General features: G+C 40.0%; 1 protein-coding gene across 3 annotated transcripts in view; it reads left to right on the top strand.

Annotated features, from left to right (window-relative positions):
• The window catches only part of LOC129762208 (uncharacterized), a 49135-nt gene extending 24643 nt beyond the window's left edge, over positions 1-24492 (top strand). Inside the window, exons 1-3 of one of the 3 annotated variants that reach the window (XM_055760255.1) lie at positions 22717-22873; positions 22928-23978; positions 24297-24492. In XM_055760255.1, the coding sequence (XP_055616230.1) occupies positions 22724-22873; positions 22928-23978; positions 24297-24388 (1293 nt within the window). In that variant the 5' untranslated portion in view covers positions 22717-22723 and the 3' untranslated portion in view covers positions 24389-24492. Of the gene's footprint in view, positions 1-2690; positions 2995-22716; positions 22874-22927; positions 23979-24296 lie in introns of those variants that run through there. The other 2 variants (XM_055760256.1, XM_055760257.1) reach the window with 2 other exon arrangements.

The raw sequence follows: 24492 nt of genomic DNA, 5'->3' as shown, positions 1-24492 counted from the left end.
ACACTTTTTGGTGTCTGCATCAGAGTCCTTGGATCACGTGGCATATTCAATTCCAGGTTCGTTTTCAAAATAGTAATCAGTGATTTCAGTGCAGTTTGAGATATCCGATATTCAGAAGTCCATTTTTGTAAATCCATAAAAAATCTATGGTTTCCTGTAATAGATTGAAATTGAACACGTTTTATGAAATCATTAAAAATTAAAATTAAATTACCATCATCAATTAAGTCATTGAATTGCTCCATTCCTGGAATCAAATTAAAATCCAAATTGTTTTGTTTTGGGGATTCGTTCAACATTCCATTTTCATCTGTTAATTGATTATGAGTTTCGCTCATATTTGTTTCGATCCGTTTAGCTTCTCTCCAGCGATTGTGATGTTTTGTGAGTAATCGACTATAAGAGCCACTTTTTTTAAATTTAATTATTTTGTTCTTCCGCATGTGATCAGACATTGCTGTTATGAAATGAAACTTGTCAATATTAAAGCATTTCATTGACATTTCAATGAGATGTAATATGTTTTTATTAGGATCTAATATGATTTACTGTTTCATGATTTTCTTCAGCATGCAACACGATTTACTGCAGTACTGAATCGATTTAAACTATACGCTTATACGACACACAAACTGCATCAGCGTGATATACGCATATGATGCAGATTAAATCTATTTTACGACAATGTACATCATAAAACTGATGTTTATTATACCGAAATGTGACTTATTTTGATAATGATATTGTAAACCCCCCCCCCCTTATTATTGGAAGAGGACTCCATAGGTCGAGCAGCGTTTCGCCTCAAACCCTGTTGGGACCGGAAGGACACTTACTAAGTAGGAACACACAATAATACAACACGTGTCCACTAATCGTCAACCGCACACGTTCTTCTCAATTCGAATCTCACTAACTTAGGCTCAAAGGCTTCTAAGCTAATTCCTCTGACCACTATCTGCGAGCGAGGCCTGGTGGTTCCGTTCGAACCCGAATAACGCGTACTCAAAAAACAGAGAAAAACAATCAAGGGCTGTTTGTTGTGGTAGATAAGTTCGAAAACGAAGGCGATATTTAATAACGGAATTTATTTTAGGGATTTTGTTTGTGGGTGGATGTGAGGGTGATTAAATTGGTGACTACACACGGTACTTGCAATTTTTTTGTGGGTTGCCTCCGTTCTCCTTCTCGACTAGATATACCAGCTGCAGTTTTTGATCTAGTCACTGGTGTCTTGATTGACCAGTAATCCGGTAGATTGTCCCTTGTCAGGGCCTCTTCCTGTGCGACCTTGTATAACGTCCCCGTGCGGGCCTGTAGAGATAAGCCAATACAAAAAGGCCCGTTGGCCGGACCTGACCAACAAAATGCATTAGTACATTTGTATGATGTCACCAGTTTTTATTTTAATGATCCATTGAAATAGTTTCTAATCAATTACCTTTTTTTTAATGTGTTAGATTTATAAGTGTGTTCGTTGTTCCTTGATATTATCTCACTGATTTTAGTGTGACTATAGTTTAAGGTAAGATTATTGTTTCGTTTTATTATTTTGACCATTTTTATTATACTGACCATAATTTTATGACGATTTAATTTTAAACCACAAACACATATATATATATATATATATATATATATATATATATATATATATATATATATATATATATATATATATATATATATATATATATATATATATATATATATATATATATTGATATTTTAAAACTAATTGTATTTTTTTAAACCTACAAAAAACACTTGATTATGAATTTGAACATGCAACAATTATCTATACAAATTTACATTCACGACGCGCACTTCTATTCTCGAGGACAGAAAAAACGAGCACAGTTTAAGCCGAGAACAAATAAAATGTCGAGAGACCGGACACATAATTGTCCTATCAAGTTGTAAGTTGTGCGAGCTGACCAACTCTTGGACACACACCTACAACGTTCACACCACTTCTTCCATGTCCTACGGTCCCCTCTCCATCGTATGCTTATCATATGTCAAGTGACAGATGCAAAGCAGACAGTGGAGATTTTGGCGCATCGATTTGTGGCGAAGCTGCAAAGGTCTTAAGTGACCGAAGGTTACAATGTATTTGTTTCATGTATTTGTTTCATGTTTTAGAACTATGACGTTGTAGGAAAAAGATGATTTGATTCTTTTTGGCCCTTTGAAAATTAAACTTTTATCTTCTTTATTCATTTGCAACCAGGGGTTAGACATCAATTGAATATAGGCTACCCAAAATCAAAATCAATATGGCGTCATTTGTTTATCAACATATCATTTACGAGGATTGAAATCGAAAAATGCGCTGCTTTATTCTAACTGCATGAGCGATTTTCATATTTCGGTTTCACATGGAGGTGTTCACATTTAACATGGAGTTTAAAGTTAGCCACTATTCGACTATATAACCGGACCGAGTTGTAAACAACAGCAATTGATTGAACCAAAATGTCAGTAAACCGCAGCAATATTGGGTACACTGGCAATATGAGGGATTTGACGTTTTAGTCGTACCCCTGTTTGCAACAGGAAAGGGTTGTACCCCTCGTTAGAAGCTGTTATAACTGTTATACAATTGACATCTGTCAGACTGTGGTCGTTATACAAATGTTGTTTATTTTGATATTAACAACTGTCACAAGACTGGTATTAATTTTCAGGTTTCAAATCGGCGGTGGAATATACGCCAATAGGCTTCCCTGTTTCGTCGGCCAGCTCATACGAATGTCCCGATTCTGGCTAAGACCGTACACGGAAGATATAAGGCATCTAGCTTCGCATTGTATCCTGCTACCGCTGAGGATTGTTTACGATTGCGCCGGTAAACTCGCTGGCCAACATCGTAAACTGGGGCGGCTTGGTCTGATCGCAAGTGATACGTTTTAATATTTTTGTTATGAGCTTTTTGTAAATTCTTAATTACTATGGAATAAACCTGCTGGTCGATATACTTTTTCCTATCTATTCTTTCGTCTTCCGTTATTATCTTCTCATCTCTATCTATCCGATGTTCGTCCGCCTTACCTATAATTTCGTGTCCGAAAAGAATTCTATATGGTGAGAATCCCGTGGAAGAATGTGGAGTGCTATTTAGACAATATTCAATTTCAGAAACACGAGAGTCCCACAGCTTCTGGTTTTGCTTCACATACGAGCGGATACACGAGTTTATAGTGCGATTCAATCTTTCAACAGGGTTTGATTGACTATGGTATTTTGAATTAGTCCAATACTGTATGCCGTATTTGGTCAACAGAGCTTTGAACTCAGTGGAAAGGAATGAAGATGCATTATCTGTGATAATGAATTCTGGGACTGAGTATCGTCGAAACCAGGTTTCTTCTAGAAGTTTTGACACTATGCTTACTGAGATTCGTTTGATAGGAATAAGGATAGACCATTTTGAGAACAGGTCCATTATTACAAGAAGGTGCACGTTTCCACTTTTGCTGCGTGGAAGTGATTGGATAAAATCCAACGCAATAATTTGGAATGGTTTAGTTGTTATTCTCTGTTTCCCAGGTGCTGGAAGTTGTGAACGATGTGCGGGCTTATTCTGCTTACACATGGTGCATTTTCGAATGTAATTGCGGATGTCATTAGCCATACGAGGCCAGAAGAATTTTTTTCTAACTTTTGCAAGTGTTTTCTCATACCCCAGATGTAGACTATCGTCATGTTCCTCAACCATAATTTTCTCTTTAAGCTTTTCAGGCACACAGATTTTCCAGGAGAACCGATAATCTAGGAGATCATCGGGCGAGGATATCAATTTTTTGAGGATTCCTTTATCGATTCGGTAATCTTTGAATTTTTCAGGTTCTTGCTGAATTTTTTTGACCATTTTAGCGTACCACTCGACATGATCGTTGGATGTGATGAGCTCTTCGACAGCCCTAGATAAAGCGTCTGCTACTACATTGTCCGTTCCCTTGCGATGAAGAATCACCATATCATGACGTTGTAAGTCTATACTCCATCGACATAGGCGTGAGGAGGTGCGCCAGCAGCTTCTCATAATATACGTTAAGGCGGACGCATCAGTATATACTGTGAACTTGGATCCTTCTATATAACATCGGAACTTTTCTACTGATCGGATAACCGCGAGGCCTTCCTTCTCAGTAGCGGAATATCTTTGTTGAATAAGCGTTAATTTTTGGGAGAAGTATGCGATGGGTTTCTCGATACCCTCTGGGGATTGTGTCAGTACACCAGCTATTACAGTGTCGCTGGCATCACAATGAATCGTGAACGGTAAGGAAAAATTCGGATTGGTCAAAATCGGTGCACTAATAAGTAATTCTTTGATTTTGTGAAAGGCGGTTTCCGATTTATCATTCCAACGAATTGATTTTGGATTATTCTTCAGGAGGTCAGTTAGGTGCTGGGTGATTTCGCTAAAGTTTGCTAAAAACCTTCTGTAATAATTACACATTCCAAGAAATCTGCGTAATGCTTTCAACGAATGTGGTCTTTCAAAATTTACTATAGCAGCTACCCTATCAGGATTAGGACTGAGACCATTTTGACTCAGAATGTAACCTAAGTAAGGTACTTCAGCAACGCAAAATTTTGATTTTTGTAAGTTGATAGATAAATTCGCCGCTTTAAGCCTGTGGGCTACCTCGTGAAGCATGTTTATATGTTCGTTAAACGTGTCACTTGCGACAATTATATCGTCAAGGTATGTAAATACATTTGGTTCGAGTTCGCCTCCGCCTAGCACCCGGTCCATAAGTCTTGATAGAGTTGCCGGACTATTTACTAGGCCAAAAGGCATCCTCGCAAATTGATATAACCCACGGCCTAATACCGAGAAAGCCGTGTATTTCCGTGATCTAGGATGCAAAGGAACTTGCAAAAATGCTTGGGACAGGTCTATAGTAGATATGTGGTAGTGGGTAACAATCTCGGATCGTCCGCTCATTTATTTTGCGGGCATCTAAGCATAAACGAATAGTACCGTCTGATTTATCCACTGGCACTAATCGCAGGGCCCAATCGCTGTATGATTTCTCTATAATACCTTCTTTTAACATTCTGTCTAGTTCACGATTGATAGCATCCTGCTTCGTGGGTGAAGTAGGAAATGGATTAATCCTAACGGGAGGCAATTTTTTTGCCTCCGGGGTGATCTCAATTCTGTGGGTTATCAAAGGTGTGCTATCAAGTACACCGGTTCTTGCTATTTTAAATTGATGTTTTGCATTTTCCAGTTTTATTTTCTGTTCCTCCAATAGTCTACTATCATCGTGATTATAAGTGTTATGTGATAATGTTTCTGTACATTCTACTTCTTCGATATGTGACTGACCGATGGTAGGTCGAATATCAAACGATTTCCAGAAGTTCATCCCTAATAACAGTTTTCGTTTAAGGGATGGAACAACCAATGTATCAACAAGTTTTGTTGTGCCGTTGAATGTTATTGGCAGGTACACGAATCCATGGACGTTCAATTCATCGCCACTAGCCGTTCGAAGACAAACGTTGGATGGGAATATTTTTAACTGAAATTGTTTTATTAGTTTCATACTCCCATTCCCAAGCACGCTTAAGTGTGCTCCGCTATCCAGCAAACCCAGAAGAAAGTGATTAAACACGGAAATTTTTACGAATGGCCGTTCATCATCTTCCATATTCAGTATTGATTCGTGAAGTTCTATGTTACACGTTCGGATATATTCATTGGAAGCAGGTTTTGAAAAACCTAGATTGTTTAAATAATTATTGATTTCATCGGATTGTGTAAAGGGCTTTAATAAAACTCGACCTGTCTGCCCTTGGGGACAGTCTATTGGGAGTTTTTTTTCGCAATAAGGGCACGAAGCCGTATCAACATTATGAAAACCACATTGATAGCAATATCGATGCTTCGGCGCATTACACTCACGTGCATTGTGGCCTTTTAAACGGAAATTAAAACAATAACCTTCTTTCGGTGGCTGATAATTTTCTACCAAAACTGATAATTTTCTACCAAAGATCTTTAGGCGGAACCACGAACCGTGAAGAAGCATTGTTGTTTACTAAAGAAGATTGTGTTTCATCATCTGACCCATTTTTACCCGCTTTTGAACGGTAAAAGTTACGCGAACGGTATTGTTCATTTTGCGCTAGTGTCTTCGGTTTCGGTTTCGCGCCCGTTTGCAGTTCATTCACTTGGGATTGTTTTCTCTGTGAATTCACTATGGGTTCACTCGCGGCGGTTTGGTATTTATACCAATATGTAGCGTCTAATCGTCTGCAAAATTTTCGAAGATCTGCAAGATTATCAATTTCAGCCGAAACGGCGTGGCCCTTATAATCCGCGCGCATATTACGGAACACGATTTCAAACTTCTTGCGTTCGGTCATTGGTTTTGTTAGCGAATTGAATATCTTTTGTAATTCTAAGAAATAATCTTGAAACTTCGCACGCGGTCCCTGCTTCCGGGAAATAGCACGAATTTCGCTTGTATGATCGTGATCAGGACTGAGAAATTCGCGTTTTAATTCTTCTTTTAACTCTGCCCATGACGTGAAATCTTCGTTTTCAAACCCGGTCATAAACCACGTTTTAGCGGGTCCACTGAACAGATGGAACGCCGAACGAAATAATTCTCGACGCGACATATTTTCCGAGTCCGCGTAAAATTCTACTTCCTTTAAAAACTTCATAAGTGATTGTTCGTTATCTGAACCGTCGTATCTAAGTTTCCAGTCGGCTGGTCTATGTTTGTTCGATTTTGGGTTATGTTGCTTTTCTCGGCAAATATTTCGGCATTTATCTGACGACCGATCTGAATCGGAAGCCGTAGCCTCTAGTAAATCAAAATCATTCGCGGTTTCTTCGTTACGCGATATCTTTTCGACGCGTTGTTTACGATTATCACAATGTTCCTTTGGGTTGGTAAGATTATCCTGTGGTTTAACACTATATACTATATTTTCAACTGAACTACACGGCGGCATATTCTGTGGAGCCCATGCTTGCATCGCAGCGGGTCCAAACATCCATGGAAATGCACCAGGTTGCCACATATATTGAAACCAATTATTCATAGGTTTTTGAGAAAGTGGGGGAATTTCGATTGATTTGAGGTTTCGTTTCCCTATTTTATTTGCTGTATCACCACACACAGATGCTATCTCATCATCGTTGTTGGGCAACATAGGCGATTTGTTCGACTCGGAAGCATTTCGACTGCCGATATTCAGGCTAGCAATTGATTGATTTATTTGATTAATAACTTCCTGCTGACCAACAGAGGAAAACATTGAAAAATACGTGTTATAAGCACCCCGAATACATAATTCTAACGCATCAATATCGGCTAGCTCATCTTCACTATCTGTGTTTTCACCGGCTCGTTTGACTCGCGCGAAATAGTGCACAAGTCGAGTCCTGAGAGAGAGGAGCCAGCTGAATGACAGATAGTTTGTTTTCTTCTTATTCTTTTTACGAATTCTCATCAAGAAAATTCAAATCGGACAATTTCAATCAAGCAAGTTGTTGTCATTCATTTATAAGAAAAGGAAGAAAAGTGTTGAAAGCTGACGTGAACTTTTGTTTGTGAGATCATTTGTGCGTTTTTATCCGCGATTTTATTTTTGACTTAGGACTACGCCTAACAGGAATATATGGGGGATAAAAATTTGAGCACTTACATGATAAAATATAATAAAATATGTACCAGGTCAGCCCACATCATGACTTCCAGCAGCATCGGCTCATTCGAACAAGTTTTTTTTTTACTTTTGATAATTCCGATATAGTTGTCTAAAAGAACTATTTCGATGATTTCTAAACAATATCCGAAATAAGAAGTAAACTGATTTTTATGATTTGCTTACCGGTGGAGTTCTTGTGTGAATTAATGGGTGTTTTGCGCTCATTTGTGACTTTTTCCGATCGTTCATTCAATTTTCGTGAATTCTTTCATTCTTTAACTGGTTCCAGTTTGATTTATTGCTGCAAACTCGGTGAATCGATTTTTGCAATGTGAGCCATAATTGTATATTCTCCGATACAATTTGAATATGCAGCGTATGTGGAATATACAAAATAAGCGCTAATCTCCCAATGAAAAGAGTCAACATTGATTTCTCCCAGGTGCATTTTGAGGGAATTTTGTTTGTGTCCGATGGAAATAAGAATAGGTTCCATCAAAATGATGCTGTGTCTGCATTCTTAATAAGCACTCTGCCCTTCCTCACCATACCCACTTCCCGTTTGTTTTTCTCAAGATTCATTGTACCCCTTATAAGTTCTCGAAAGATGTAATTTTACGTTGATCGCACTTGATTGAAGAAATTACGAAAAGAATGTATTTGAGCGCAGTATTTGATATACTCTTTCTGAAAAGAACTGGATTTGATTTGCTGAAAACACTCTCGTGTTGTGCGTTATGTGTGGCGACGGTAGTTTTTAACGAAGCTGCTTCTGATTTCTATGGCTTCGGCTTGTATGCAGCGATGCTCGAGGATTTGTTTGACTTTTGCTTCCGGGCAGCCACACCAGCTCGATGCTGACGCTTTCTTGGTCGCCTTCTTAGCGATACTATTCTTCTCTTCGGTGGACTCCTTTTTGGCCTTGCTTGAACGAACACGATGCTCCAGTGCCCTTCATTTGCACAAACATGCTCTTGGTGGTGACTCCATTCATCAGGATTTCGGAGCTGCTACCTGCTTATATTCAGATTTTTGTGATTTCAATAGCTTGCTTTCAAAGCAATTTTTGAGCTTTGGAAACAAATTTTTGGATCAATAAGTAACACACATATAACACGTAGATATTTTTTCTTTCGAATGAAGCGGTTATCATACCATTTCTTTCAACCGGCAGGTATTATTGCTCAAAATTCTGTTTCTCCAATGTAACACTCTCGTTCTCGAAGCTTTGAACTTACACCCCGGTATAGAAATGAAAGATGTAGTCCGACGTCAACATTATTTTCTTATAAAATGTCTTGCGAAAAAATATCATGTTAAAATTTTCTACATATTCCAATACTTCCCCTTGGTTCACCGTGACTGGTTCGCGCTGACATAAGGGCGATCACAACAAACGCGAGCTGGCTCCTCTCTCTCAGGTCGAGTCTTTAGATATTCGCGAATACCCTCGTATTTGTTTCGGTTAGAGAGAAAATCTTTTATTTCACGTACACTCGCATCGATCGCCTGAATTTCGGATTCTACTGTTTTCTCTAGCCGATTGAAATCAATATCTCTGTTTCCCCTTTCCTTATCACTTTTAATTTTTGACGTAGGACTACGTCTTTCATTTCTATACCGGGGTGTAAAATCAAAGTTTCGAAAACGAAAGCGTTACGCCGGAGACCGAGATTTTGAGCGTTAATAGCTCCTAAACAACTGAACGAAATGGTATGATAAACACTTCATTCGAAAGATAAAATGTCTACGCGTTATATACTTGTTACTTTTTGATCCAAAAACTTGTTTCAATAGTCTTAAAATTGCTTTCAAAACAGGCTATTGAAATCACCAATCGGTATATAAGCGAGCGGCGCTCGGAAATCCACTCATTCATTCAGTGTTAGCTTTCACCGAGTAAAGACGTATTGGATTTTTCATCAAGCGTAGTACAGTCAAGTGTGAACATGGGAAAGAGAAAAAAGAAGAGTCTCAACCCCAATGACTCTAGCAACAGTCCCGATGAGAAGAGAGGTAAACGAAGCAGCATCGTGTCTGTCCGTCCGCCGGCCTCCCTCACCGGAAGCGTAGACCAATCAGACCGCATCAGTAACCGATTTGCGATCCTGACGGATGCAGAAGAAGAACTTACATCAAATCGAACCACGGCAGCGATGGGAAACAACAACGCGGATCCCAGCGGAGTACTATCTGGAATCCAACCCCCGGCAAAGGAGAAACTGAAGCTACCCCCTCTGGTGGTTGCATCGGTCCCCCTGGATAAGCTCAAGCGTACAATGCTAGCGATCGGCGTAAAAGCCATTTATCAAATCACTAGGATGGGAATTAAGATCCTCACGGCAAGCCGAGACGAATACAGCAAATGTAAAACCTACCTAACCAAGGCTGGTATTCCATTCTACACGCATGACGTGCCAGCAGACAAACCGTTTAAAGTGGTAGTCAGGGGGCTTACGGCTATGGAACCCGAGGAAATTATAGCCGAGTTGCACGACATGTACAAGCTACAGCCTCTGGCGGTATTCCCTATTAACCGTCGGAACAAAGAGCTGACATATCGTGATTGCCTGTACTTGGTACACTTCGCCAAGGGCAGTGCATCACTACGTGCCCTGCAAGCCATCCGCATGATTAGCGACGTGAAGGTTAAATGGGAGGCATACAGAGGACCGAATCGGAGCGTGACACAGTGCATGCGCTGTTTCAACTTTGGCCACGGCACACGGAACTGCCATTTGAAACCAAGATGCAACGTTTGTGCTGCTGTTCGTCTCACCGACCAATGCCCGATGAAGGAACCTGAAGCCTTCAAATGTGTAAATTGCAGTGGGACCCATATGTCCACGAACAGGAATTGTGCCAAGCGCGAGGAATATCGCCGCATCTGCTACGATGCCTCTACGAAGAATCAGCAGCCAATCCAGCGCAAGAAGAAGAAGCAAGAAAACATCAATTTGGATGCCTTCCCGGAACTGCCACCTCCGCGTCCGAGACCGGTACCCAATCTCGCGCCCCTTCCACTTCCGAATCATCAGCAGACGCGAAATCCATCAATAGTTGACCGCTCTTCCGGGTTTAGAGTTCAGCCCTCCGTTGACACAAATCAATGGCCGTCCGAAGCAAATTTTCAAAAGACATGCACAGATCCATCGAATCAAACGATTGTTCACCTGGCAAGCATCGTGGCCGAACTCCAAAAAATGATGGTGCAGATGATGCATCTCTTTACGCAGCTCAAAATTCACCACCAGAATCCTTAATTGGAACGCCTGCTCTATAGCAGCCAAAAAGTTAGAACTCATCGAATTTCTGCAAAATATCCAAATCGACGTCGCGTTCTTAACCGAAACGCACCTCAAGCCTTCCGTTAACTTCACTCTGCCTCATCACGCCATTTACAGACTCGATCGAGCTGGAGCTTCCAAAGGTGGCGTTGCAATAGCCGTTCGCAAAGGACTGGAATTCAAAACTCTGCCCGACTTCCGCTTATCCATCATCGAGGCCGTTGGCATTGAGCTTAATACTCCTGAGGGACTGATAACCATGATTGCCGTGTACTGTCCGATTCAGTGCAAGGTCTCTGACGGTACCTCAGTGCAATTTAAAAACGACATCCAGAGGCTGACTCGACGCAGTGGTAAATTCGTCATCTCCGGGGACATCAACGCCCGCCACTCCACGTGGGGGAACATTCGTGGCAACCGAAACGGAGCAGTGCTCGCTGAGGACCTCCAGGCGGGACACTATGTGGTTCTTCACCCAGATACGCCAACCTACTACTCTCCAACCGGGGCCGGCTCCACTCTCGACATCACTCTTACTAACATCAGCGATGGCTGCTCTCGCCCCTCTGCAATCACCAACCTATCCAGCGACCACCTCCCGGTGGTATTTGAACTGAATCAAGCAATCAACCACCGACAGCAGTACCGCAGGCGGAACTATCATCAAGCCAACTGGTCCCGGTTTCAGCGGTTCGTGGAGGACCGTGTCAACGAGATCCCCCGCCTGGCAGCGGTAGAAGACATCGATAGGGTGTTGCAAGCACTCTCCCACGACATCAGCGAGGCGGAGGATCGCTTCATCCCGACGACGACTGTAAATTGTAAGTTTTTACCCCTGGATACAGTAACCAAACACATTATTTCGTTGAGGAATTGCGTCAGACGCCAGTTCCAAAGGACAGGAAATCCTTCTAGGAAAATTCTTTTTAAAAAACTCAACAAAATAATCGCAACTAGAGTAGAAAAATTAAAAAACATGCAATTCAGCAAGGAACTTAGAAATATACCTAATTTTTCTAGGCCCTTCTGGCGACTCGCTAAAGTCCTTAAGAAAAAACCCAAGCCTGTGCCTCCCCTCAGAACTGATAATCATTCATTCCTAACATCTGGTGAAAAGGCTAACGTTTTAGCTGTTCATTTCAAAGCTGCTCACGAATTGGGTCAAAATATCGCTAGTCCGATGGAAGCGTCAGTCGAACAAAGTGTTGCTCAACTTGCATCTGTGCCAATCGAACTAACCGAGGAACAACGGGTTACGGAATACGAAATTGCTCAAGCTATCAAGAACACCCGCAACATGAAGGCTCCTGGCTTTGATGGGCATTTCAACATTGCGCTCAAGAACCTTGGGCCCAAATCGCACGTTCTCCTAGCGAATGTCTTCAACCGCTGTCTGGAACTAGGTTATTTCCCAGCAGCTTGGAAAATGTCTAAAGTGGTACCTATCCTCAAACCGGGGAAGGACCCCACGAGCCCGTCAAGTTATCGCCCGATCAGCCTCCTCTCGTCGGCAAGTAAATTGTTCGAAAGAATCATATATACCAGGCTCCTCAAGCACACTGAGGAGAACAATATTCTCCTTGACGTGCAATTTGGCTTCCGTCGAGGGCATTCCACTGTACATCAGCTCCAGAGGGTAGTGAATCAGGTGAGACGTTCCAAAGATCTCTCGAAGACCACAGTCATGGCCATGATGGATATAGAAAAAGCTTTTGATAACGTCTGGCATGGCGGACTGATCCACAAACTGAGACGCTTCAGCTACCCAGTTTACCTGGTGAAAGTCATCCAAAACTACCTCCAGGAAAGGAAGTCAAAAGTCTTTGTCACTGGTGCCCTCTCCGAACCATACCAAGTCATTGCTGGAGTGCCGCAGGGCAGCATATTGGGTCCGCTGCTGTATAGCTTGTATACCTCGGACATCCCGGCTCTACCAGATGGAGGAACACTCTCGCTATTTGCCGATGATTCTGCAATTAGTTACAAAGGACGAGTTATCCGGGCTCTCGTGGCGAAACTGCAAGCTGGACTCGATTCTTACGTCGAATACCTGTCGACGTGGAAGATTCGGGTAAACGCAGCCAAAACGCAAACCATTGTGTTTCCACATCGAAACTCGAACCGACTGAAGCCCACCTCAAAGGTAAAGGTGCAGGGATGTGAAATCGAGTGGACGTCTGCCGTTCGGTATCTTGGACTAATCCTAGATATGAAACTGCTCTTTAGGTCTCATATAGACGACCGGGTCACTAAAGCTATAAATATACTCAAAAGCCTTTACCCGATCATCGCCCGGCGGGCCAAAACATCTACTATAAACAAACTCGCCGTTTTCAAACAGATAATTTCGCCGATGCTTGAGTACGCCTCTCCTGTTTGGAAGAGTTGTGCTAAATCACACATGAAAAAGCTCCAGATCATTCAAAACCGGTTCTTAGAGCTAATCCTAAACCTCCCGTGGCACACTAGAACTACCGAGGTACACCGGCTAGCGGGATTTGACCCAATCGAATCTAGAATAAATAATTTTGAACGAAGGCACATAGAAAGATGTCAACAATCAGAATGGCAAACGATTGCAGAACTCTACCCCTAAAATAATATTTTTTTTGTATAGTAGTTTAAGCTTGTAGGTTAGGTTAGAATATCAAATTAAAACTCAAACATACATCCGTAGATGTCGAGCAGCTATAAAATTCCAATGAGTAAAATCAAATCCAATTCCACATAGAATAATTAATTTAACAAAAGCATGAAAAGCAAAATACTGCGGAATCACTTAAATTGCAAAAACCTATTGTAAAACAAAAATTGGTAAATAAAAATGAATTTAATGGAAAATGAAATCCACTCAGTTCTAATTGAACAGCGATTGGAGCATGTTGTCGCTGTTGCGGTGAAGCTCTTTATTTATCATGAAAGCGCGGATGAACGGTGTCACCAAGAGCCTGTTTGTGCACCCTAGGCCAGAAGGGAATCTATCAGGAGGAGAGTGATGCCACAAACGGTTCCCTGGGAAGACATCGCTACACACACATACACGCGCGGCTATTAACAGGTGGTTATCGAGTTGGCATTAACCACTGGTGGGCTTCCAGTATCGAGGAAAATGTGGAAATATCTAATCGTTACTGAAAATAATCTGCCAGTTCCTCTGGGAATTTTCAAAATATATTCATGTGAAAGAGTTTAATTGAATGTTTTCTATCCATGTAACACTGTGACCAAATATATTTCAATCAAGTGCTATTAACAGGTGGTTATCGAGTTAGCATTAACCACTGGTGGGCTTCCAGTATCGAGGAAAATGTGGAAATATCTAATCGTTACTGAAAATAATCTACCAGTTCCTCTGGGAATTTTCAAAATATATTCATGTGAAAGAGTTTAATTGAATGTTTTCTATCCATGTAACACTGTGACCAAATATATTTCAATCAAGTGCTATTAACAGGTGGTTATCGAGTTAGCAGATTATTCTTCCCCATCAGTAGGATATTTCCGTATCCAATATTGTATGCGCCCGCAATCGATTATTGCTCAGTCGCCGAAAGTTCCGAGCTCAGAGAGTTCATTCCCCTCTAGTTTGCCTTCCAAATTGCCATCGTAAACCACACCTTCTCTCGATTCAATCACACACAAAAAGCATACTTAAGCGATATTCTGGTGGTGAGACACATTCATTTTTCGTGAGGACATCGACAAGACAACATCGTTGCCTAACGTGCTGGAGGAGGTGGACGGCGAAGGATCGACACATACACGCGCAGAACTTTTTCCGTTAGGATGCCATTCAGCATCGAGAAAGTTCCGGAAAGATCTAATCATTGCTGGAAAATAATCTGCCAGTTCCTTTGGGAATTTTCAAAATATATTCATGTGAAAGAGTTTAATTGAATGTTTTCTATCCATGTAACACTGTGACCAAATATGTTTCAATCAAGTACTATTAACAGGTGGTTATCGAGTTAGTATTAACCACTGGTGGGCTTCCAGTATCGAGGAAAATGTGGAAATATCTAATCGTTACTGAAAATAATCTGCCAGTTCCTCTGGGAATTTAAAAATACATTCATGTGAAAGTGTTTATTTGAATGTTTTCTATCCATGTAACACTGTGACCAAATATATTTCAATCAAGTGCTATTAACAGGTGGTTATCGAGTTAGCAGATTATTCTTCCCCATCAGTAGGATATTTCCGTATCCAATATTGTATGCGCCCGCAATCGATTATTGCTCAGTCGCCGAAAGTTCCGAGCTCAGAGAATTCATTCCCCTCTAGTTTGCCTTCCAAATTGCCATCGTAAACCACACCTTCTCTCGATTCAATCACACACAAAAAGCATACTTAAGCGATATTCTGGTGGTGAGACACATTCATTTTTCGTGAGGACATCGACAAGACAACATCGTTGCCTAACGTGCTGGAGGAGGTGGACGGCGAAGGATCGACACATACACGCGCAGAATTCTTTCCGTTTGGATGCCATTCACCATCGAGAAAGTTCCGGAAAGATCTAATCATTGCTGGAAAATAATCTGCCAGTTCCTTTGGGAATTTTCAAAATATATTCATGTGAAAGAGTTTAATTGAATGTTTTCTATCCATGTAACACTGTGACCAAATATATTTCAATCAAGTGCTATTAACAAGTGGTTATCGAGTTAGCATTAACCACTGGTGGGCTTCCAGTATCGAGGAAAATGTGGAAATATCTAATCGTTACTGAAAATAATCTGCCAGTTCCTTTGGGAATTTTCAAAATATATTCATGTGAAAGAGTTTAATTGAATGTTTTCTATCCATGTAACACTGTGACCAAATACATTTGGTTTTGTGGTTTTTCAATCAATCGCAATTAACAGGATAGCTTCAGAAGATTATTCTTCCCCATCAGTAGGATATTTCCGTATCCAATATTGTATGCGCCCGCAATCGATTATTGCTCAGTCGCCGAAAGTTCCGAGCTCAGAGAGTTCATTCCCCTCTAGTTTGCCTTCCAAATTGCCATCGTAAACCACACCTTCTCTCGATTCAATCACACACAAAAAGCATACTTAAGCGATATTCTGGTGGTGAGACACATTCATTTTTCGTGAGGACATCGACAAGACAACATCGTTGCCTAACGTGCTGGAGGAGGTGGACGGCGAAGGATCGACACATACACGCGCAGAACTTTCCGTTAGGATGCCATTCAGCATCGAGAAAGTTCCGGAAAGATCTAATCATTGCTGGAAAATAATCTGCCAGTTCCTTTGGGAATTTTCAAAATATATTCATGTGAAAGAGTTTAATTGAATGTTTTCTATCCATGTAACACTGTGACCAAATATGTTTCAATCAAGTACTATTAACAGGTGGTTATCGAGTTAGTATTAACCACTGGTGGGCTTCCAGTATCGAGGAAAATGTGGAAATATCTAATCGTTACTGAAAATAATCTGCCAGTTCCTCTGGGAATTTAAAAATACATTCATGTGAAAGTGTTTATTTGAATGTTTTCTATCCATGTAACACTGTGACCAAATACATTTGGTTTTGTGATTTTTCAATCAATCGCAATTAACAGGATAGCTTCAGAAGATTATTCTTCCCCATCAGTAGGATATTTCCGTATCCAATATTGTATGCGCCCGCAATCGATTATTGCTCAGTCGCCGAAAGTTCCGAGCTCAGAGAGTTCATTCCCCTCTAGTTTGCCTTCCAAATTGCCATCGTAAACCACACCTTCTCTGGATTCAATCACACACAAGAAGCATACTTTAGCGATATTCTGGTGGTGAGACACATTCATTTTTCGTGAGGACATCGACAAGACAACATCGTTGCCTAACGTGCTGGAGGAGGTGGACGGCGAAGGATCGACACATATACGCGCAGAATTCTTTCCGTTTGGATGCCAGTTCCTCTAGGAATTCAAAAATACATTCATGTAAAAGAGTTTATTTGAATGTTTTCTATCCGTGTAACACTGTGACCAAATATTTTTCAATCAAGTACTATTAACAGGTGGTTATCGAGTTAGTATTAACCACTGGTGGGCTTCCAGTATCGAGGAAAATGTGGAAATATCTAATCGTTGGTGGAAAATAATCTGCCAGTTCCCCTTGGAATTGAAAATTACATTCAAGCGAAAGAGTTTATTTTAATGTTTTCTATCCATAAAATATCCATATAATACATTTGGGTTTGTGATTTCTCAATCAAGTACAGTTAGCAGGTTAGCTTCTGAAGATTATTCTTCAGAACAAGGTTTTTCGTATCCTATATTGGATGCATAAAACCTTGTGCCTCCAACGTAACGCTCTCGTTTTCGAAGTCCCCCAAATATTCATTTATTCATCCATTCAGAATGGATTTAGATTCAACTTCGAACAAATGATCTCTAAATCAACGATAGTCCTACGTCACCCTTGCGGTTATACCATAGATATAACCCACTTCCTGTTTTTCTTTTAAACGTCGAGCTAGCGCTGCTCGGGTTTCTGTATTAGTGAACGGTAAATCCCGGATCGTTAGTTCATGTTCAATTTCTTCCCTTTCCAGATGATGAACAAGGAGATTTTTATATTGTATATCGAATTCCACATCCATCTTGAATCAATTGTTAGACAGCTTAAAACCAAGAAATTTTTTCCTATTTGAATTTTTCGTTTGGAGAACGCAAAGAAAACTAAAACAGCGTACTGTTTTATTGCCCCCTTTTTCAGGTGGCGAAAAATATTTATGAGCAGATTTTGACGAAAACGTTTTTGCTCTTTTTTTTTTGTTGGGCGCCAATTTGTAACCCCCCCGACTATTATTGGAAGAGGACTCTTAAGGTCGAGCAGCGTTTCGCCTCAAACCCTGTTGGGACCGGAAGGACACTTACTAAGCAGGAACACACAATAATACAACACGTGTCCACTAATCGTCAACCGCACACGTTCTTCTCAATTCGAATCTCACTAACTTAGGCTCAAAGGCTTCTAAGCTAATTCCTCTGACCACTATCTGCGAGCGAGGCCTGGTGGTTCCGTTCGAACCCGAATAACGCGTACTCAAAAAAACATAGAAAAACAATCAAGGGCTGTTTGTTGTGGTAGACAAGTTCGAAAACGAAGGCGATATTTAATAACGGAATTTATTTTAGGGATTTTGTTTGTGGATGGATGTGAGGGTGATTAAATGGGTTGCCTCCGTTCTTCTTCTCGGCTAGATATACCAGCTGCAGTTTTTGATCTAGTCACTGGTGTCTTGATTGACCAGTAATCCGGTAGATTGTCCCTTGTCAGGGCCTCTTCCTGTGCGACCTTGTATAACGTCCCCGTGCGGGCCTGTAGAGATAAGCCAATACAAAAAGGCCCGTTGGCCGGACCTGACCAACAAAATGCATTAGTACATTTGTATGATGTCACCAGTTTTTATTTTAATGATCCATTGAAATAGTTTCTAATCAATTACCTTTTTTTTTTAATGTGTTAGATTTATAAGTGTGTTCGTTGTTCCTTGATATTATCTCACTGATTTTAGTGTGACTATAGTTTAAGGTAAGATTATTGTTTCGTTTTATTATTTTGACCATTTTTATTATACTGACCATAATTTTATGACGATTTAATTTTAAACCACAAACACACATATATATATATACAGTAATTTACATTTAATGCGACATTTTTGACGTAGGACTACGTCTTTCATTTCTATACCGGGGTGTAAAATCAAAGTTTCGAAAACGAAAGCGTTACGCCGGAGACCGAGATTTTGAGCGTTAATAGCTCCTAAACAACTGAACGAAATGGTATGATAAACACTTCATTCGAAAGATAAAATGTCTACGCGTTATATACTTGTTACTTTTTGATCCAAAAACTTGTTTCAATAGTCTTAAAATTGCTTTCAAAACAGGCTATTGAAATCACCAATCGGTATATAAGCGAGCGGCGCTCGGAAATCCACTCAGTTCTAATTGAACAGCGATTGGAGCATGTTGTCGCTGTTGCGGTGAAGCTCTTTATTTATCATGAAAGCGCGGATGAACGGTGTCACCAAGAGCCTGTTTGTGCACCCTAGGCCAGAAGGGAATCTATCAGGAGGAGAGTGATGCCACAAACGGTTCCCTGGGAAGACATCGCTACACACACATACACGCGCGGCTATTAACAGGTGGTTATCGAGTTGGCATTAACCACTGGTGGGCTTCTAGTATCGAGGAAAATGTGGAAATATCTAATCGTTACTTAAAATAATCTGCCAGTTCCTTTGGGAATTTTCAAAATATATTCATGTGAAAGAGTTTAATTGAATGTTTTCTATCCATGTAACACTGTGACCAAATATGTTTCAATCAAGTGCTATTAACAGGTGGTTATCGAGTTGGCATTAACCACTGGTGGGCTTCCAGTATCGAGGAAAATGTGGAAATATCTAATCGTTACTGAAAATAATCTGCCAGTTCCTTTGGGAATTTTCAAAATATATTCATGTGAAAGAGTTTAATTGAATGTTTTCTATCCATGTTACACTGTGACCAAATATGTTTCAATCAAGTGCTATTAACAGGTGGTTATCGAGTTGGCATTAACCAATGGTGGGCTTCCAGTATCGAGGAAAATGTGGAAATAACTAATCGTTACTGAAAATAATCTGCCAGTTCCTCTGGGAATATTCAAAATATATTCATGTGAAAGAGTTTAATTGAATGTTTTCTATCCATGTTACACTGTGACCAAATATGTTCCAATCAAGTGCTATTAACAGGTGGTTATCGAGTTGGCATTAACCACTGGTGGGCTTCCAGTATCGAGGAAAATGTGGAAATATCTAATCGTTACTGAAAATAATCTGCCAGTTCCTTTGGGAATTTTCAAAATATATTCATGTGAAAGAGTTTAATTGAATGTTTTCTATCCATGTAACACTGTGACCAAATACATTTGGTTTTGTGGTTTTTCAATCAATCGCAATTAACAGGATAGCTTCAGAAGATTATTCTTCCACATCAGTAGGATATTTCCGTATCCAATATTGTATGCGCCCGCAATCGATTATTGCTCAGTCGCCGAAAGTTCCGAGCTCAGAGAGTTCATTCCCCTCTAGTTTGCCTTCCAAATTGCCATCGTAAACCACACCTTCTCTCGATTCAATCACACACAAAAAGCATACTTAAGCGATATTCTGGTGGTGAGACACATTCATTTTTCGTGAGGACATCGACAAGACAACATCGTTGCCTAACGTGCTGGAGGAGGTGGACGGCGAAGGATCGACACATACACGCGCAGAACTCTTTCCGTTAGGATGCCATTCAGCATCGAGAAAGTTCCGGAAAGATCTAATCATTGCTGGAAAATAATCTGCCAGTTCCTTTGGGAATTTTCAAAATATATTCATGTGAAAGAGTTTAATTGAATGTTTTCTATCCATGTTACACTGTGACCAAATATGTTTCAACCAAGTGCTATTAACAGGTGGTTATCGAGTTGGCATTAACCACTGGTGGGCTTCCAGTATCGAGGAAAATGTGGAAATATCTAATCGTTACTGAAAATAATCTGCCAGTTCCTCTGGGAATTTTCAAAATATATTCATGTGAAAGAGTTTAATTGAATGTTTTCTATCCATGTTACACTGTGACCAAATATGTTTCAATCAAGTGCTATTAACAGGTGGTTATCGAGTTGGCATTAACCACTGGTGGGCTTCCAGTATCGAGGAAAATGTGGAAATATCTAATCGTTACTGAAAATAATCTGCCAGTTCCTTTGGGAATTTTCAAAATATATTCATGTGAAAGAATTTAATTGAATGTTTTCTATCCATGTAACACTGTGACCAAATATGTTTCAATCAAGTGCTATTAACAGGTGGTTATCGAGTTGGCATTAACCACTGGTGGGCTTCTTCCAGTATCGAGGAAAATGTGGAAATAACTAATCGTTACTGAAAATAATCTGCCAGTTCCTCTGGGAATTTTCAAAATATATTCATGTGAAAGAGTTTAATTGAATGTTTTCTATCCATGTTACACTGTGACCATATATGTTTCAATCAAGTGCTATTAACAGGTGGTTATCGAATTGGCATTAACCACTGGTGGGCTTCCAGTATCGAGGAAAATGTGGGAATATCTAATCGTTACTGAAAATAATCTGCCAGTTCCTTTGGGAATTTTCAAAATATATTCATGTGAAAGAGTTTAATTGAATGTTTTCTATCCATGTAACACTGTGACCAAATACATTTGGTTTTGTGGTTTTTCAATCAATCGCAATTAACAGGATAGCTTCAGAAGATTATTCTTCCCCATCAGTAGGATATTTCCGTATCCAATATTGTATGCGCCCGCAATCGATTATTGCTCAGTCGCCGAAAGTTCCGAGCTCAGAGAGTTCATTCCCCTCTAGTTTGCCTTCCAAATTGCCATTGTAAACCACACCTTCTCTCGATTTAATCACACACAAAAAGCATACTTAAGCGATATTCTGGTGGTGAGACACATTCATTTTTCGTGAGGACATCGACAAGACAACATCGTTGCCTAACGTGCTGGAGGAGGTGGACGGCGAAGGATCGACACATACACGCGCAGAACTCTTTTCGTTAGGATGCCATTCAGCATCGAGAAAGTTCCGGAAAGATCTAATCATTGCTGGAAAATAATCTGCCAGTTCCTTTGGGAATTTTCAAAATATATTCATGTGAAAGAGTTTAATTGAATGTTTTCTATCCATGTAACACTGTGACCAAATATGTTTCAATCAAGTGCTATTAACAGGTGGTTATCGAGTTGGTATTAACCACTGGTGGGCTTCCAGTATCGAGGAAAATGTGGAAATAACTAATCGTTACTGAAATTAATCTGCCAGTTCCTCTGGGAATTTTCAAAATATATTCATGTGAAAGAGTTTAATTGAATGTTTTCTATCCATGTAACACTGTGACCAAATATGTTTCAATCAAGTGCTATTAACAGGTGGTTATCGAGTTGGCATTAACCACTGGTGGGCTTCCAGTATCGAGGAAAATGTGGAAATATCTAATCGTTACTGAAAATAATCTGCCAGTTCCTCTGGGAATTTTCAAAATATATTCATGTGAAAGAATTTAATTGAATGTTTTCTATCCATGTAACACTGTGACCAAATATGTTTCAATCAAGTGCTATTAACAGGTGGTTATCGAGTTGGAATTAACCACTGGTGGGCTTCCAGTATCGAGGAAAATGTGGAAATAACTAATCGTTACTGAAAATAATCTGCCAGTTCCTCTGGGAATTTTCAAAATATATTCATGTGAAAGAGTTTAATTGAATGTTTTCTATCCATGTAACACTGTGACCAAATACATTTGGTTTTGTGGTTTTTCAATCAATCGCAATCAACAGGATAGCTTCTGAAGATTATTCTTCAGATTAGGATATTTCCGTATCCAATATTGGATGCATAAAACCTTGTGCCTCCAACGTAACGCTCTCGTTTTCGAAGTTCTCCAAATATTCATTCATTCAGAATGAATTCAGATTCAACTTCATACAAATGATCTCTATATCAACGAGAGTCCTACGTCACCCTTGCGGTTATACCATAGATATAACCCACTTCCTGTTTTTATTTTAAAAGTGTGTTCATTTCTTCTGCAAACCCATATTGTCATGCCTACTCCCCCGTTTCGTAATACGAAGCTCAATGCCGTCAACGTTCTTGCTTGTTTATTTTTTGTATCTTTATTTCTTCAGGATGCTGAACGTAATCAGAACGAAAATGATTCAAAATAACAGAAAAATTCAAATGCTGTTGAAGCAGAGCAGAAAATATAGGATGTTAGCTTTGATATCTAGGAAGCTCTACAGGAAATACGTTTCGTTACTCTCTAGTCCGGTTAAATCCCGAAAACGTAGGGTGTGGTCAACTGTAAGATGCATTTGAATATCAACTTTAATTTCTCTAACTATATCGGTCTTTCAGGTAGAAAATTCTAGATTTTGGGAAGATGAAGTACCAAAGTTTAGTGATAAAAAGTTCAAAAACACGTTTCGGTTTGACAGATGTACGTTTAATTTGTTGGTCAAAAAATTACATCGCCTGCAAAGAGAAGATACTCTTTGGCGGTCTGCTATTCGGTTGGAGAAACGCATCGCTATTGCCCTGTATGCTTTCGGATCGTCAGCGGAATATAGAACTATTGGAAGTCTATTCGGTGTAGGAAGAACAACTACGGGTGAACTGGTCATTGAAATCTGCAATGCGGTTGTAGATGTTGTGCAACACGAAGTGTTTGACGCATACCCACCAACCTCGGAGAAGATATCAGAAATAGTCGGTGGCTTCGAGAAACTGGGTTTTCCACAATGCTACGGTGCCATTGATGGATGCCATATAGAAGTCAAAGTACCAAAAAATGAGGCAACCGACTACTATAACTTCAAAGGATGGCATTCGGTTATTCTGTTTACTGCGGTGGATCATCGTTACCGGTTCACATATATCAACGTAGGAGTTCCTGGCCGTTCAATTGATTCAACTATTTTTGAGAACTCTAAACTCAAAAAAGTACACTGCACGAACGAGACATTTAAAGCGCATTCAAAACTAATCGAAGGGGTTGTAGTACCGATACTGTTGATCGGCGATTCGGCTTTCAGACTGTCAAACCAGGTGATGAAGCCGTTTCTATTTTCTGTAGATCAGCCGGAGCATGAAAAGTTATTTAATTATCAACTATCAGCATGCCGACGAGTTGTAGAGAATGCTTTCGGCCATCTGAAGGCCCGTTTCAGAAGAATCGGGAAAGGTTTGGAGGTCGACCTAAATAATGTCAATACAATTATCAAAACTTTCTGCATTCTACATAACCTATGTAACAACCACAATGACCATATTAACAAAAAATGGATGATCCAGATTCAAACCTTAAATTCGAAGCAACAACCACAAAGAGGATTGATAGTAAGAGTCAAGAGAAGTCACACAAACGCATCAGCATCCAGGATTATAAACGCACTGATGGTACATTTCGGTAAATATCACAGGGAAACTGTCCATTATCTCCCTCTATATTCACCGAAAAAACAGTGGGTGGTACCCACCACCGCAAACTTTTCATCAATTTCTGTATTCATTTGATTTTTTGAACATGTTTTATTTGGTTCAAATTTCCAATTTCCAATTCAAATTTTATCGACCAGCTTGCTCATCAACGCGTTATTTTCTTTCATGAGCTCGATTATTTGAAGATCTGTAGTCTTGGAATGCTCCATAAAAGTAACCATATTTTCGTTTTATTTTATAGCCAATTCCAACAATTTTTCCTGCACATTTTGTTTTCTCTTTTTAGGAGCGGAATGCCTGCGGCTTGATGATGGCAGTGTTGGTGATGGCGATGATACTGATGATGTCGGCGCAGAAGGTGACATAAACATAGATTGAGCGAATGTGTCGTTCTCCGGGTTGTACGCTTCATCTAAATACTCAGCATCGCAGTAGTCATCATCTGGAACAAAATAAAAGATATTGTTAGTTGCTTCGTTAAT

The sequence above is a fragment of the Toxorhynchites rutilus genome, chromosome 1 (assembly GCF_029784135.1).
Source record: "Toxorhynchites rutilus septentrionalis strain SRP chromosome 1, ASM2978413v1, whole genome shotgun sequence".
In the NCBI taxonomy this organism is placed as follows: domain Eukaryota; kingdom Metazoa; phylum Arthropoda; class Insecta; order Diptera; family Culicidae; genus Toxorhynchites; species Toxorhynchites rutilus.
This window is presented reverse-complemented; position numbering and strand designations above follow the sequence as displayed.